Source organism: Carlito syrichta, unplaced genomic scaffold, assembly GCF_000164805.1.
Source record: "Carlito syrichta isolate Samal-C Ts95f unplaced genomic scaffold, Tarsius_syrichta-2.0.1 Scaffold303979, whole genome shotgun sequence".
Taxonomy (NCBI): Eukaryota; Metazoa; Chordata; class Mammalia; order Primates; family Tarsiidae; genus Carlito; species Carlito syrichta.
The window spans coordinates 1,837,498-1,852,835 of record NW_007248075.1 but is presented as its reverse complement, the minus strand read 5'-3'; the positions used below and the strand labels follow the sequence as shown (position 1 = coordinate 1,852,835).

Genomic DNA, 15,338 nt, shown 5'->3' with positions numbered 1-15,338 from the left:
GTGGCGGACACTCCGGACGGCGAGAAGCAGCCGCAGCTGATCGTGAAGGGGGCGCTGGACCGCGAGCAGCGCGACTCCTACGAGCTGACCCTGCGGGTGCGCGACGGCGGCGACCCGCCCCGCTCCTCGCAGGCCATCCTGCGGGTGCTCATCACCGACGTGAACGACAACAGCCCCCGCTTCGAGAAGAGCGTGTACGAGGCCGACTTGGCCGAGAACAGCGCCCCGGGGACCCCCATCCTGCAGCTGCGCGCCGCCGACTTGGACGTGGGGGTCAACGGGCAGATAGAATACGTGTTCGGGGCGGCCACCGAGTCGGTGAGGCGGCTGCTGCGCCTCGACGAGACGTCCGGCTGGCTCAGCGTCCTGCACCGCATCGACCGCGAGGAGGTGAACCAGCTGCGCTTCACGGTCATGGCCCGCGACCGCGGGCAGCCCCCCAAGACGGACAAAGCCACCGTGGTCCTCAACATCAAGGACGAGAACGACAACGTGCCGTCCATCGAGATCCGAAAGATCGGGCGCATCCCACTCAAGGATGGGGTGGCCAACGTGGCCGAGGACGTGCTGGTCGACACCCCCATCGCTCTGGTGCAGGTGTCCGACCGAGACCAAGGCGAGAACGGGGTGGTCACCTGCACCGTGGTGGGCGACGTGCCCTTCCAGCTGAAGCCGGCCAGCGACACCGAGGGCGACCAGAACAAGAAAAAGTACTTCCTGCACACCTCGGCCCCCTTGGACTATGAGACCAACCGGGAGTTCAACGTGGTCATCGTGGCGGTGGACTCGGGCAGCCCCAGCCTCTCCAGCAACAACTCCCTGATTGTCAAGGTGGGAGACACCAACGACAACCCGCCCGTCTTCGACCAGTCGGTGGTGGAGGTTTACTTCCCTGAGAACAACATCCCGGGCGAGAGGGTGGCCACGGTGCTGGCGACCGACGCCGACAGCGGAAAGAACGCCGAGATCGCCTACTCGCTGGACTCGTCGGTGATGGGGATCTTTGCCATCGATCCCGATTCTGGGGACATCCTGGTCAATACCGTGCTGGACCGCGAGCAGACCGACAGGTACGAGTTTAAAGTTAACGCCAAAGACAAAGGCATTCCGGTGCTGCAGGGCAGCACCACGGTGATTGTGCAGGTGGCTGATAAGAATGACAATGACCCTAAGTTTATGCAGGACGTATTTACCTTTTATGTGAAAGAAAACTTGCAGCCTAACAGCCCTGTGGGGATGGTCACTGTGATGGATGCCGACAAGGGACGGAACGCAGAGATGAGCCTGTACATAGAGGAGAACAGTAACATTTTTTCGATTGAAAACGACACTGGGACCATTTACTCCACAATGTCCTTTGACCGGGAGCACCAGACTACATATACGTTCAGAGTCAAAGCTGTGGACGGGGGAGATCCTCCCAGATCTGCCACAGCCACAGTCTCTCTTTTTGTGATGGATGAAAATGACAATGCTCCCACAGTTACCCTTCCCAAAAACATTTCCTACACTTTACTGCCACCTTCAAGTAATGTCAGGACAGTAGTAGCTACAGTGTTGGCAACAGACAGTGACGATGGCATCAATGCAGACCTGAACTACAGCATTGTGGGAGGCAATCCCTTCAAGCTGTTTGAGATTGATTCCACCAGTGGTGTGGTTTCCTTAGTGGGAAAACTCACCCAAAAGCATTATGGCTTGCACAGGTTGGTGGTGCAAGTGAATGACAGTGGGCAGCCTTCCCAGTCCACCACGGCTCTGGTGCATGTGTTTGTCAATGAAAGTGTTTCTAATGCGACTGTGATTGACTCCCAGATACTCAGAAGTTTGCACACCCCACTCACCCAGGATATAGCTGGTGACCCAAGCTATGAAATTAGCAAACAGAGACTCAGTATTGTCATTGGGGTGGTTGCTGGTATTATGACAGTGATTCTAATCATCTTAATTGTAGTGATGGCCAGGTACTGCAGATCCAAAAATAAAAATGGTTATGAAGCCGGCAAAAAAGATCACGAAGACTTTTTTACACCTCAACAGCATGACAAATCTAAAAAGCCTAAAAAGGACAAGAAAAACAAAAAATCTAAGCAGCCTCTCTACAGTAGCATTGTCACTGTAGAAGCTTCCAAACCAAATGGACAGAGGTATGATAGTGTCAATGAGAAGCTGTCAGACAGCCCCAGCATGGGGCGATACAGATCAGTTAACGGTGGGCCTGGCAGTCCTGACCTGGCCAGGCATTACAAATCCAGTTCCCCATTGCCTACTGTTCAGCTTCATCCCCAATCACCAACTGCAGGAAAAAAACACCAGGCCGTACAAGATCTACCACCAGCCAACACATTTGTGGGAGCAGGAGACAACATTTCAATTGGATCAGATCACTGCTCTGAGTACAGTTGTCAAACCAATAACAAGTACAGCAAACAGGTAAGATGTATCCCAAATACTTTGAAATATCCCAGAGAGGGTTCCTAACTCTGAGACAGATCACCTTCTGTAAAGTTTTGTCTTCACTTTTTAAAAGGTGTCACTTAAAATTTTATTTGCAGGTATTTAATATTACTTTTTGCACCATTATTAGCAGAGGCTGTCTGTAAGTCGTGTACCACTGTATTCTGCAAGTTAGACCTAATGTTCACTATGCTACTGAAGGAAATATTCAAAGTGGGTAGTGTTTTGTGCTTCTTTTTTGCACTTGACAGCGCTGATTCCTCCTACATTTTCTGGTTCCAGCATAAATATGTATATGTGTATATTGTTTAGATGGTTAGTTTTAACCTGAAATTATTTTCTTTTGTGGCAACTAGGTGGATAATTGCATCCAGAGAGAAAATTTCTAAAGTTACTACTGGTGCCTGTGCAAATTGGACACCATAAAAGTTTTAGCTATGTTATATACATAATGCAGGATTTTATAGATAAGTGGATGCTGAATCATGCAAATGTCCTACCAGGTCTTAGATACGAAATGCTGACTACTTTGACAAAATTGTTGGTTTAAAAATATTAACTGATGTGCAAAGTCATGTAAAACTACATTTTACTGTTTCATTCCTATAATATGTATCTATATTTATTGGACCCTATGATGATATGCAGTCTGCATTTCCATCCCTTCGTATTAAAAGTTTCGTATTAAAAGTTTACAAACAAAAATAAACTGCATGAGCCATTTATTATTTAAGCCATGCAGTGAAAGTATTCATGATGGATGTAGTGTGTACAAGACTATTTTGGTATGCATTGCGATATACTGAGCGTACAAAGGTTTTGTTGAATATTTGACACAGTTGTTTCTTGGTGAAATGTGGGAACAGCAAAAAATATGTGTACAGTCTGAGGGGAACTTCAGAAAATATAAAATGTGTAATCTTCAGAAAGTTTACATTAGATACAGTCCAAAGTTTGACACACAGCAAATAAAACCTTTTGGGAAGAGCTATATCTAATGCTGCAGCAACCTCTACTAATTAAGCATCACATAATTTTTACTATCTGAGCTCATCTCAAGAAAATCATTTGACTGTCAATTTTATTTTTATTAAAGATGCTTTGCATGTGGAATATGGGATCGGAGAAGAATCGATGCCAAGGAAAAAGTTATTTTATAGCTTCTTAAAGATGTCACAAGAGATACTAATTCCTTATTGAACTTGCTATTATTAAATTTAGTTTTTTAAAGGAATATTTTCTATATGTTGTACTTTATTATAGCTATTTGGATAAGGAGAAACAGACTTAATATACTTTTATATCTAATAACAAAAGCAACCCAAGAAAACACCAGTTTGAATTACATTGCATTAGCTTTGGAAAATATGTATTTTGATGCATGTGAGCCTCAATAATTTATTTATTTTAAGCCAACATTTAACATATTAGCGTTCATATCTGTTGTATGATTGCTTTATCTGGAGTTGGAAGTGGATTTTGTTTTGTTTTTAGTGCTTTTATCAGTTTTGTAAAGGGAGATTCCAGTTAAAATAATAGCACTTTTTCAAGGTTACTTATAAACACCCACAAATAAATTGAGATTTGTAGACATTTCCCTGGAAAATGGTAACATGTAGCACAAAAGCATATGAAGAGATCTTTCTGCAGAACATTAGAACTTTTGTCTTGTGACTGAATCATATTTGCATTCTAAATTGTATAACCTTGTGGTTTTGAGTGGACATATCAAATGGCAAATTTATAGATATTTTATGCAAACACCATGCGTGTTCTGTGTGGTCTCCTAAGCTTCATTTGCCTCATCAGATGGGGTTAACTCTATATTCTTGAATATTTTAAACAGCTAATATCAAGACTGCTGGCATTCTGTTTAAAAGGCAAAGTGATATGCTTATAAATAAACTAATGTATGGTGTTAGTCTCTTAACTGAGCAAAGAAGTCCAGAACCAAAAGAGCAAAACACTTAAAGTAATTGGACAATTTGAATCACACAGTTTGCCACAAGCTTGTATGTCATTAGACATTCAAAATAAGTATAAAGTTTTAACCACAAGTAAATAACTTACCTAAAATGAAATAAATGCAAATGAAACACATTCCTCTTAATGTAATTAGTAATAGTAATTGATATGCTTCGTCTCCTCAATATTGCTATCAGGGGACAAGGGATCCATTTACAAAGTGACGTTTTGTTTTGACATCTGACATAAACAGCATCCTTCTTGTTCTGATTTTTGTTTGTACTCTAAGCAGATAATCTTCCACTTTTTATTTGAAAATATATTGTCTTTAATTTTTATGGAACTGCCAAAATATATTTTCTTTTATTAAACTGATGTTAAGAAAAAAAGAATACAGGGTTGTGTTACAATGTCTCTTTTTTTGAAATGAATTTGTGTAAGGAAAAAACTTGAGGGTTGTGTTCTTTTAATTACTCATGGTAGGGATTAATTTAAAATATAAGATTTCATTTGACGTAAAACCTTCATTTTATTGGTAGTTTTTCTAAATTGCCTTATTATAGTTCTTTATTTGTGATCAGATGGAAGTGATGTTTCTTATAGTGTTCTTATCTTCATGAAAATTAGACATTTTAAAGTGTTGCTCCTAAGTCTTGTTACTGTTGACACTATAGGAAGTTAAACAGCTTTGTAGAAATAAAAGTTTGTAAATAATACTTTCCCTTCTCCCCCTTCTTTTGTGTTTGTTTTCATGGGCTCTAGAGACATTCAAATCAAGCTTCTATAGTTATTCTTTGGCAGGTCTAGGAGGTGTGTGCTGTAGAGTTACTGGCATTATTTCTGAAATTCACACTTTAGAAAAACTGATGAGGTAGCCCAGATTTTCATATTTTATACCTTTGCAATTCAAACAAAAGCCTTCGCTCTAAACTAAATTATGTGTTCAGTTGAGCAAAATCTGAATCATTGACAGAAACATTGAAATTATGTATCCACCTTTCTATTTCATTCTTTCTTTCCCTGGTAAACCTGGTCTTGGTAGTTCTTAAAGTTTTGTGACCTTGAAATACAATTGTGCTTTTGATTTGTTACATAAATGCAAATGCATTCTATTTTTCTATTTATGTTTAAGTCTCCAGTGTTTTACTATGTGCTAAGTATTTTTCAATTTTCTTTTAAAAATAATATAATCCCCCAAAAGATTAATAGACAGCATAAAAGAACAGTGTCCATTCTGCTTATTATTCTCAAGTCCTGTTGAGCTTATCCTTGGCATGCTGTTATTTAGATAATGCACTTGCAAGTAAAAAATTTTATTGTATTTAGTAAATGGAAAGTAAGGTAATTTATTTTTGGCAAGAACTTAGCTTGAATAAACATCCATTTTAAAATCCATTTGTGGCCGATCCTGAAATACTCAAGAAAAAATTTATATTAACTTCAGTGACAGTTTCAGAACTAGTCTAAAGAATGTTTTCTTTAATTGATCAAATTATGCTCAATATATTCATTGTATACTTGGTGAAAAATATGACAGCACTAATTTTTTAAAAAATTATTTCAATTTTGGAAGCAAATGAATGATTTGCTATGTCTATTAGGGTTTTAAGCACTAAGAAAACCAAAATCAACTTATGTGTGTGTATACAGCACCACATATGTGTAGTGGAAATGCTTCTGCATAGTGATGCCAGCCACAGCTTTCAATTCTCATTCTGAAAGCATAATTTCTACAATATAGTTATCCTGTGTGTAACCAAGAACACTTTCACGGGGCACAATGAATCTGTATATGGTGAGGTTTCTGTTACATGATGCCTGATGTCATAGGCAAGAGGCTACAAACTGATAGATATTGGCCCATGTCTTTAGCTATCTACTAAATCAACATTACCTGGAACTCTTGATGTCTATGAAATAAGGAAAATTTCATCCATTGATTTGATCTGCAGTGAATATGCAAATATATATGGAAGTCCACATATGACTATTTGAAATCTTATCCAAAACTTATCCTAAATCAGTTAATGACTTAGAAAGCCACAAAGTCAGTTTAAGATCTTAGGTAAATCATGCAGCACAATAAATGTAGCAAAACTATTTTTTCTTGTTATCTTTGAGTAATTACATATCTCATGTGAAAAAGTATGAACATGGTTTACATCACAAACTGTCTCTCTCTCTACACACACACACACACACACACACACACACACATTTTTATGTATAACAACTTTGGTCCTATTAGTCTTTTATTTCATCATGATGTTCACAGATTTGAACTTACAGATATGCAAAATTGAAATAAAATATACTGTAATCAACATCTTAATGACTGCACCTAAAATCGCTAGAGTCATCGCATTTTAGAAATAAAAAGTATCAAGCCAGCATTCCCCTCATTTTATAGAAAAGGAGACGAAGGCCCAGCATAAAACAGCACTTTGATTGGGTTCACAAAGCTATCAGGATATAATGTGGAACAGAGTCCAAATCTTGAAATGTAGAGTTCAGTATCTTTTTTATCTTATTATACCATCTGTGGGGGACCAAAAAAACAAAAACAAAAACAAAAACAAACCCTGAATTTCTATAACTTTTTTTCTCTATGTTTCAACTGCAATAGAAATCTGTTGAGATTTACTTACGTATTTGTAACTACCTATTTAGCTACAAGATTGGCATTTTTAATTCTGCTTTAGGCTCTAGTTTTTATATGTCAAATTATCTGGGAAATTATAATCCAGTATTTACAGATTTTTTAAATAAGTTAATAATTCTTTTCCTTATTGTAAAATTGTAATTGACCACATACATTAAAGCAACTTAGCACGGTTGAAAACATATATTCAATAAGTTAATTGAGAGGATTTTTAAATTTAGCAGAACAATTATAAGTTTCTACTTAGCATTTAGTATATTCTCAATAAAAAGGTATTTTTAATAGAAAAGTATAAAAATAGCCTATATGTTATATGTGAAAGTTTCTGTGCATTCTAATCAGGACAATCTTTTACCTTTTGCATCAATACTGATAATTTATTTTGGCTTCTGGGCTCATTTACATGTTGCCAATTTTGCACATGGATTTTACTTTAGTAGCATCCTGAACACAATCATGAACTAATTTTTCCTCTAAATTTATTTTCTAACACATTTTTAGAATAGGACATTTTATTATTTTTCAGTCGGATTATTTTTTAGTCATTAGGTATTAACCAATCTAGTGCACTAGATTCTAAATTTACACAGTAATAAAATATAAATTATTGAATTTATTAATATAAAAAATAAAATAAGAACTATTTAAAAATGAAATACAGTACAACAAAGTCATTACTTCACCACAGCCATCTGTGCCATTAGACATTTTAGCATCATTTCTTTCCTGGGAGGGGGTGGTGGTAGAGGTTATATAGAAAATTTAGTATAACAGTTGGAGTATTTGTGTTTAAAGTGTATATAACCAATTTTTAACCTATGGCAAGGTTTCTCATTCATTTATCTACTATGACTCTATAGAAATAGTGAGATCTGTTCATATATATCTAGAGTAAGCTTTGCTTTTCTTTCTTATTTTTTTTTTAAGCCCTTAGAAGCTTTTCTAAAGTAGTGACTGTTGCGGTACATTACACAGTGCTTTATTTAGCATTAGTGTTGTGGGAGAAATCACATTCCAGGAAGAACTGAGCTGAAACCACTAAAACTAATCTTAATTATCACTTCTGGTGAATTAATGTTTTAAAGGCGGAATAAAGGTTTATTTTCAGGAATTTAGTGATGTTTGTATTGAACTCTAATATTGTGTACAAACAGAAAAACTATTAAAGCTTCCAAGTAGGATTTCTCTGACAAATGAACTTTTTTTTCCTGATATAACTATTATTTAAAAATACATAACCCGTAGATAAAATTTTTCTCAGCTCCCAAACTTCTATTATAGCGTTCAACTGGGCATAAGACGTTGGGGAAAATTTCTTCGTCAAATTTTTTTTTACCTGCATAAATCTTTATTTTCCTTTTTTCAGATGCGTCTACATCCATACATTACTGTGTTTGGCTGAATTCCACTCTAATATGATGCTCCATTATGCACCATTCTGTGATGACCTTGCTACTCCGAAACCTGCTGGAGCCTGTCCTTGGCCGTGGGGTGTCAGCCAATCACTGTTTGTTCCACTTGTTGTGCATTTTTTATTTTTGAGTTTTTAAAAAATTTTCTCATTTAAGGAAATATATTATGAAAATTATGAAATAAATAAATTATGAAAATAAATAAATTTATAAATGAACCAGTATTAATTCAGAAATGTGCTACTAATAGTTGCTTTAGTCACCAGGAGTTCCATTCTCAAAGAGGTGGTTAGCACCTTTTAGACCATAGTGAAGTTCTTAAAAAAACAATCTAAAAGCTTATTTCAAAAACAATTTTAAGACTTTGTGTGAAAAAAGGGAAATTAAGTCTATTACAACTCTGTTTATAATTCATGAAATACTGATTTTGAATAAAAACCTCAACTGATCAATGTTTTTATGTGTCTTGTAATCATAGCTTTGTTCAGGCCTGTCAGGGAGTTCTGATACAGTGAAGGATAGTGCCTTTTGCTCATTCTGTGTGTGTACTTCTAAATGCTGCTGTGTGTGTGTGTTTGTGTGTTCCCACACATATTATATACGCATGGGCTTCAAGCAACAGATATACAAATATTGTATGTGAAACAAATTTGAGAGATTAATTTTATATTTTTTTTTTCATGAGTACTACAATGAATTGATTTTTTTTCCTTAATCTTGAAATACTGACCAAAGTAGCTGTAGTATTTTTGAGTTTTTTTGGTCAAATTCCTTAAAATTTAGAACTTTTTGGTTACATTTACTGAAATCGCTATAGTCCCATTCAGAAAGAATATGTGACTTCCTGTTTTTGTGGACTACATTTATTAGAAAGCTATTCTATTTGATGTCAGGTAACATAAACTCAAGCAGCTTCTCAGAATTCTGCATGCTACATATTGTTGAGAGAGCGAGTGATCAAATTTTAGTTGTATTAAGTGATACTGTAGGTAAGTCAGGAAGCCTTTGGATGGTCCCTTTATGCCTTTATGTCTGTATATTTGTGTCTCTGTGTTTTGCTGTGTATGTTTATGTGCCTAAATATGTGTTTCATATGTAAAGTTTGATAATTTTATAATACATTTATTATCTGTCCTATTTAAAATTTCCACAAGTTTTGAAACCAAGAACGCCAGATTCTCAAGATCTTTTGATGAATCATTGTCAATGTAATAGCCCTTTAATAAAAGTAAATAAATATTGGAAGGACATAAAGTGTGGAGTGATAGGAAATGCACTGTAACCCCTGTACATCCCTAATATATATCTGAGAATTTTTATTTTATTAGTTGTTTGTTTAATCTTGAAAAAGGGAAATTTTCAGAAATATCATTGAGACTACCGTGAGATTCCTGTAAAATTTAATTATCCTCAACCTCTCATTTTGTTTTGAGCACAAGGACTAGTAAGAAACTGGTGGAAAGAACACTTACCACTCTCTGCATTTTGGAAATGCTAGCCTTCTCATCTCAAGTAGTAAACTTCGTTAGATATACTTAAAATGTGAGTCCTGTAACAAATCACGACAACTTAAAAACGAATTACAGAAAAAACAAAGTCTTGAATTTGGGGTTAATTGAGTGTGCAATTGCATAGAAGTTGTATTTATGAATACTTTCACAAAGAAGAACATTTTAAGTCTGATGAAATTGACTTAATAACTTTATAAAGTCTAAGAAAAACATCCAGTCAGAATTCAAAAGTACTGAAAACACTTGAGGGAAGTTGTGAAATATGTGTTTTTGAATACAGTATATTTTCAGACATCTCTGGACAAAATCTTCCCAAAATAATATCTTAAAGTAAGTCCAGTTTTTCCAATATTGTATAGTCACAAACTGCACTTCCTATTGTTCCGCTCCTCCAAAAAATGCTTCCAGGTGTCATTTGAAGATCTAATTAACTGACTAGATTTATAAATCACACTCCCACTACATGACAAAACACAAAAAACCCCTCAAGAATTAGGCAAATCTACTTTAACCCTAACTTTATTTTTTAGGTTATCTTCAAAAAACCTACCAAGGTCTTTTGGAAGCAATTTCACCATTTGAAATAACTTTCTGGGAATAATTTTCTGTCTGTAACTTTGCAAAACACTTTTCTTTGTTGTGTGTGCTTTTTTAAAAATCCATTCATTTTATTGATTTGCTCTATCTTTAATACATAATTCAGGGCTTTGGGGTAGAGATCAAACAGTGACTAAAACAAGTTCTCTCCCTTCATAGATAGGACAATGCAAAAATAATAAACATAAGGCAAGGGATACATGAAGCTCAGAGAGACTATCCCTAAGTTTGTCTTGTCTATCCCAATGTCCAATTAGAGTGCTGGCTCATAGGAAACACTCATATATATTTGCTCAACACATGAACTAAGGGTTGAACTTTGTTGCTTAGGTAGCCCGCAGATCTGTCCACTTTGGATCATTGGAATATGGTGTGGCTACTTTTATATTAGGCTCTGAGAGCCTCCTAATTGTTATTTTCTTTCCCTGCGGGGTGGGTGTCTCTGTGATAAAAGGCTACCTGCTGTTTTGGCTGGAGTCCTTGCCTTCCCTCTGTGGCATATGACCCTGGTTTCAGTAGCAAATGAGCAGTTCTCTGATCTCTCTTCAGTCCTCCTTAGTGGTGTAGTGTAAACATCAAACCCTTAAAAAAGACAAACTAAAACAAATGTTTACGGCAAGTACGAGGGGTACTTGTCACACAGTAGACTTCTGGCATTTTGAAGGACTGTAAAGAAGAACTCCATACAAACTAATGGGTTTTTAGTGTTTTTCTGAAGATCCGTATCTGGAGAAAAAGTAGTGCATGCAGCCACATGTATGAATATCTATATTTGTCCATTTATATATTCCTGCAGATATTATTCCTTCAATATGCCCACCCATGCTTACTGAAAAGTTTCCATTTTTTATTCTGTCCCACAGCAAGCAATCTTGTTTAAAGGTGAGGCCTGGCATGACTTGGTTTACTAAGCAAAAAGGTCTGGGAGGGAATATGCCCTTTCTTGGGAGCAAGGGGCAGTGGGGTGGGATCAGAGAAACGCTACTCAGAATCACTCCTAAGGAGCCTGGAATATACTAAAGACTCCTCTTTTAAAATGTAAATAACTGTAAACGACCTCTGAAGCAGTTTGGTTCAGCCTTTAGCTCACCGGGGTGTAAATGGCTTTAAGCGATAACTGGGTCAGCACTCCCAAAGATCAATAGTCCTTAAGGAACAGGAATTTTGATTAGGGTTTTGAGGAATGTTGGACAGTCTTCAGTAGCTTAGAAGACTGAAACTCTGTTAATGCTTCAGTGTCTCGAATTCCAGAGCGAAGTTGGGGAAGTAGAATGAGATGATATCAGAAAAAGATGCTCAGATCTGACAAAGGCAAATGTTTGAGGCTTTGATTTTTGGCCCAGGGCCCTGGTGACCATATGGATGCCACTAAACGTCATAGCTTGCAAGATTATGAATGCAAGATTAGTGTGAAAAAGTAGTAAACTTCCACTTCTGCCCAGTTACACCAAGTGTTTTCTTTTGGTTTGGTTTTTGTTTTCAGTCTAGAAAACCCATCTCTGTATTCATTGTCTACTTTTGGACTTTTGGGAAAGAGAAGAACAAAGAGGAAAAGAGAGGGGAAAAAAAGAAAGTACAAAAATGACTTGGCAGCATACTCACCTTCTCTCTACTATTATTATTCAAGTATAATAAAAATAGTTTCTGGACTGGGAGCCATGACTCATGCCTGCAATCCCAGCACATTGGGAAGTGGAGGCGAGAGGATTGCTGGAGCCCAGAAATTTGAGACCAATCTGGGCAATTTGGTGAGACCTCATCTCTACAATAAATAAATTTTTTTAAAAAATTAACTTGGCGTGGTGGTGTGCACCTGTAGTTCCAGCTAGGATAAGTTGAGGTGGAAGGATCGCCTGAGTCTAGCAGGTTGAGACTGTGGTGGTCATGAACATGCCACTGCACTCCAGACTCTGACTCAAAAAAAAAAAAATAGTTTCCACTTATTGACACATTATTGTTATGCAGAGGCTTAGTATTCTAGCTTAAGTTGGGGAAGCTGAGACTTAAAAAGGATATCAAGGGGATGTTTTGCACTGCTGAAAGAAACTTAAAAAAATACAGATGATAAAAATCTGTGGAATATTTAGGGCAGACCAAATGTAAAAAGGGTTTCCCTACCCCATTCTGGTTGGGTGGACTAAATACTTCAAGATTTTGAAGGATAATAGATTTCACTTAACTTGCTGCAATCTTTTAGTAAAACAATACAGATTAAAAGGATTTAAAACTCTTTTTAATTAAAAAAATTGTGCTTTTTTTTTTCCAGAATGTAGTGTGAGCCTGTGTTAAGCAAGTGTAACAGATGCGTGTGATGTTTGTTGTGCATAAACATCACTGTAAATGCATATTCACTTGCCTCATTCTCAGAAATTTAGTTCTAGGAGGTCTGTACTGTGGCCTAGAAACCTGAGTTTTTAACTCTTTTCCTTTTCCCCATTCTGATTGCAAATGGTAAGCCAGACTACAAAAGTTTTAGGTTAGAGCCTATGAAGTGCCTAACCTCTGCTTACTGTTTCACTCCTCGAAGGCGTCTGGAAAAATAGAGAACTGGAGCTGAATGATGTAATCTGAAAACCTGCCTTCGAGTTCCAGCTCTGTCACTGATTGGCTGGTGTGAACTTGCGTAAGCCCCTTCAAATCCTGAAGCCTCTAGAAACTCCTCTTCTGTCATTTTAGATTATAACTCCTGCTCTGATTACCTGACATGGTTTATGGAAGTCACATGAAGCATACAGGACTTTTTAAAGCACTATAGCAACTGAAGATGGTATTTCTAAATGTTTAGAATTTCTCTAAACTTGTTTTAAGGTTAATTTACATTTTGGGATCTTTTGACAATATCTTATTAAAATGTTGTTGCTGTTTTTGAGTTGGAGTCTCACTCTGTCACCCAGGCTGGAGTGCAGTGGCACATTCACCGCCACCGCAGCCTCGACTTGCTGTGCTCAGGCAACCCTTCTGCCTCACCCTTCCAAGTAGCTGGAACTACAGGCGTGTGCCACCATGCCTGGCTTAGTTTTTGATTTATTGTAGAGATGAGGTCTGGCCAAGTCACCCAGGCTGGTCTCGAATCCCTGGATTCAGGCAATCCTCTCGCTTTGTCCTCCCAAAGTGCTGGGATTACAGGCTTGTGCTGCTGCACCCGGCTAAATTTTTTTTTTTTAAATCCTGTGCTAACCACCTGTTTGAACCTGTGATAGTCTCTTATCCTGGTCATCGTCTTCAGTTACACTGATTCTAGATCAAAGTGTGACAATTGTGTGGTTTTCCACATACGCTAGTAGGCACTTATTATTGACAGAAAAACTCTGCGTTATTGACATCTCTGTGATGAAGGAAAGGCAATAGCTTGTTGTAAAGCAGGTAGTCTAGGAAAAGCTCATAACCATTTGATAGCACCTATTTTTTTTTTTGAGTTGAGGTGTCACACTAGCTCAGGTTGGAGTCCAGTGGCATAGTCACTGCTTACCACATACTCGGTCTCCTGGGTTCAGGTGATCCTTTTGTCTCTGCCTGCTGAGTAGCTGGCATTACAGGCACACACTACCACACCTGGCTAAATTTTTTATTGTTTTGTAGAGATGAGGTTTTGCTATAATATCAGACTGGTTACAAACTCCTGGGCTTAAGCAATCCTCCCGCCTATGCCTCCCAAAGTGCTGGGATGACAGGCATGAACCTCTAATAGTATCCTTTATGACAGTTTAAAAAAAAATGATTCCACCACTTTTTCACAGTCATTTTTTCTTGCTTGGGAATTTGTCTTTTTCATGCTCCGCATCCAACAGTAACAACTACCATATATTAAGCTTTTATTCTGTGCCAATTGCTGTGCCAGTGGGTCTACTGTGTGCTATTTGCACCCTCCACAACACTAGGAAGCAGGTACTATTATTATCTTCATGTGATATGAAACAGGAGACAGACAAGCAAAGTCTCTTCTAAATTCCACCTCTCTACAAGGGGCTTCATGCTACCTGTAGCCAACCTCCCTGTAACATGCTTCTCTCCATATCTGAGAATGTTTAGTATCATGATAGATTTTAATTTATATATTTAGACTTTTGTATGCATTTTGTCCTAGTCCATAAAACTCCTATGTATTCTCAGCAGGTAGAGAGAGTAACAACATACTCTAGACTGGGTGTCTTAAACAACAGAAGTTAGTTTTCTCTTGATTTGGGAGGCTAAAAGTTCCAGATCGAGGTGCTGGCGAATTCAGTTTCTGGTGAGAGCTCTCTTCCTGGCTTGTAGGCATCTGCTTTCTTTTTGAATCCTCACATCTCACATGACCTTTTCTCTGAGCATGGGTGGAGAGAGAAAGCTCTAGTGTCCGGTTCTCTGTTTATAAGAACACCAGTTCTATCAGATTAGGGCCCTAACTTTATGACTTCATTGACCCCCTAATTCCCCCCTGAAAGGCTCTATCTCCAAATTAAATCACATTAGGGATTATGGCTTCAATATATGAATTTGGTGGGACATAATACAGTACATAACAGAGTCTATTTTTGGCCTGAACAATAACACATTATTCTGGACCATCCTTTCCTCACCAGATTGTCTTTCATTAAGCACTGTCTGTAGACTGGTATACTGTCTATTTTAAAGGAAACTTTCCTTTCCTTGATGAGCTCCAAAAAAACCAGCCTATAGATGTGTTCTTATAATTGATGAAAAATTGGTACAATTGACATAAATTTTATGAAAAATATATGCATGTATAAAATGTAT

The 15,338-nt window shown here is 37.6% G+C and overlaps 1 protein-coding gene across 1 annotated transcript in view; it reads left to right on the top strand.

The window, feature by feature from the left end:
- Window positions 1-15,338, top strand: part of PCDH7 (protocadherin 7) — a 410,459-nt gene that overhangs the window by 599 nt on the left and 394,522 nt on the right. The window contains 1 exon segment of the mRNA XM_021712977.1: window positions 1-2,433. This exon segment is cut by the window's left edge and continues 20 nt beyond it. Coding sequence (XP_021568652.1) covers window positions 1-2,433 — 2,433 coding nt within the window.